The 2067-nt window shown below is 38.2% G+C and overlaps 1 protein-coding gene across 1 annotated transcript in view; it reads left to right on the top strand.

Moving 5' to 3' along the window:
- LOC105170930 (rho GTPase-activating protein 7-like) overlaps positions 1–1388 on the top strand; it is a gene marked incomplete in the record, with an annotated part of 12594 nt that extends 11206 nt beyond the window's left edge. Inside the window, 3 exon segments of the mRNA XM_011091870.2 lie at positions 1–19; positions 414–617; positions 885–1388. Of these exon segments, the coding sequence (XP_011090172.2) occupies positions 1–19; positions 414–617; positions 885–1067 (406 nt within the window).

Here is a 2067-nt window from a genome sequence, read left to right as displayed (position 1 = left end):
AAGGAAACAAAGGACAGAGGTGATTGCTCTAACTATTGTTTTTATTGTTTGATATGTGTTGGATAAATCACATTCATTTTTCGGTTCCTTTGTTCTAAAAGGCTTATTTTTTATCACCTGTTCTTCAGTTCTATGCAATTCCTGTATTCTCCTTGAAGTTTTAGCTTGTTTGCCTAAATGTTTCCTTTATAAACTTCGACCAATCAGGAGATGATGTTGAACCCATAGTTAACCTCGAAGGTCATTATAGTGGGGCTTATTAAGTACCACGAAATGTGCTATCTTTCCTGTCCTTCCACACATGCCATTTTGTGCTGTCCACATTAATCAACTTTTGAAGTAGGAGGTGAAAAAATTTTAATTTCTCATTCTTGTTTGTCTCACATTGCTACTCTAACCCATAATGGTCGCAGGAGTTGTTGGGCGCCGACCTGAGAAATATAAAAGGACAATTATTGGCATCTGGCAGCAGTAGTAGGCTGCCTTCTCGAAAGTTGTTCATTGAACCCACAAACTCCATTGATTCTAAAAGTGCCGAGGCATCCACAAGTTTATCCATGGATGATCTTTGTGCTGTCGATTCTGCATCTTTACCTTCTACTTCTAGGGCAGCTGAGGTAAGACTCAAATTACTATGGCAGTTTTTTGTCAACCCATAAGTAAAAGGATAGAACTGGTAGGCTAAGGATGTTTTTCCAATATCATGGAGTCTAGGGAAACTGGTAGTAGTTGTCCTAAGAATAGCTATTTGATCTTGGGGTTGGGAGTAGCGAGTGCCATGTCTTCCATGTTTCTAATGTTCTACTAATGGGACATTTTTAGTTGAATATTTATACCTAAAAATGATTTGTTTTTTGATAAAAAAATGCGGTATTTGATCACAGGTGATGGATTATCCTCGACATCCATCAGCAGCAGCATCAACTTTGGTAGAATTGACAACACGTCTTGACTTTTTCAAGGAAAGGAGGTCTCAGTTGATGGAACAACTCCACAACCTGGATTTAAACTATGGATCTACACCCCAGGATTTCGTGTATAAACCCTCATCTCCTCCATGGAACTAACCTTGGGTGCTTCTGATGAGTGTTTAAAGGAAAAACGGACATCATTCCTCTGTATATTCTTTGCTGATTAGTACATAGATGCATTTAGTGTTTGCCACGCTTTGAGCATTCTTCCCTTAGAACCCGTCTCGTTCTGTTTTTGGTGTTGTGACGTATATTGAGAGTGTAATTAGTGTGTAGGCCGTGGAAATCATGTTGCTATAAGAAGTTCAGTGCCCGATGCCCCAAAAGGATTAATAAAACTTTATTATAATTTGTATCCAAACCATTGGATTGAGTCGATTAAACGTATTGAAGCGCATATTCTGCTTGTACTTTATAGCTCTGGTTGACAATTTCAAAGTCATAACCGTTAAAATTCTTGCAGCTTGTCAATGCCCTTGTGTTGTATTACTATGACAGGCAAGACAATTTCCTCAACATATGTACTGTCTGGAAAAGTTTGCTTTGTCTGCAAGTACTTGGCAATGCTAAGTCCTGCAAGAATTTTCCTTACACAGGTCTTTCAATTGAGTTATGCGGGAACCCTTTTTTATGTACAAAACAAGTATATTTGCCTTTCTATATGATCAGGTATTGGTAAGAATTCTTCAAAAGAGTTTCCTTTTCTGGGCTGTCTTAGAGGCCGAAAGGGCCAAGCTACTTCACTCAATATTTATTACATGTTTACAACCCCTTGCTCAAACATAAAGTCAAAGTAGAGGGAAAAACAATACCCATGAAATCTAACAATACTCGTAGACACTAACGAAACAAGAATCTATTGAGAGCTGGCATGAAGTGATACTCTCAAATGGTTTGGAAGTCATCTTTACACCAGTAACTATGCCATGCTAGCACCAAAAATTTCAGTATGATAATCCAGCAAATTAAAATTGGACCTTCTGAGGCAAACCCAAAAAATTCGAAGATTCTGAAATTGAGATGGGTCTGAATTTAGAATTGTTTATACGAACAAATGTACAGCACTTGGGCTTAGATTTTGGTGAGACACCCGGGG

This window comes from Sesamum indicum, linkage group LG9 (genome assembly GCF_000512975.1).
Source record: "Sesamum indicum cultivar Zhongzhi No. 13 linkage group LG9, S_indicum_v1.0, whole genome shotgun sequence".
Lineage (NCBI taxonomy): Eukaryota > Viridiplantae > Streptophyta > Magnoliopsida > Lamiales > Pedaliaceae > Sesamum > Sesamum indicum.
The sequence above is the reverse complement of the archived record's forward strand: the minus strand, read 5'-3'. Positions and strand labels throughout refer to the sequence as shown.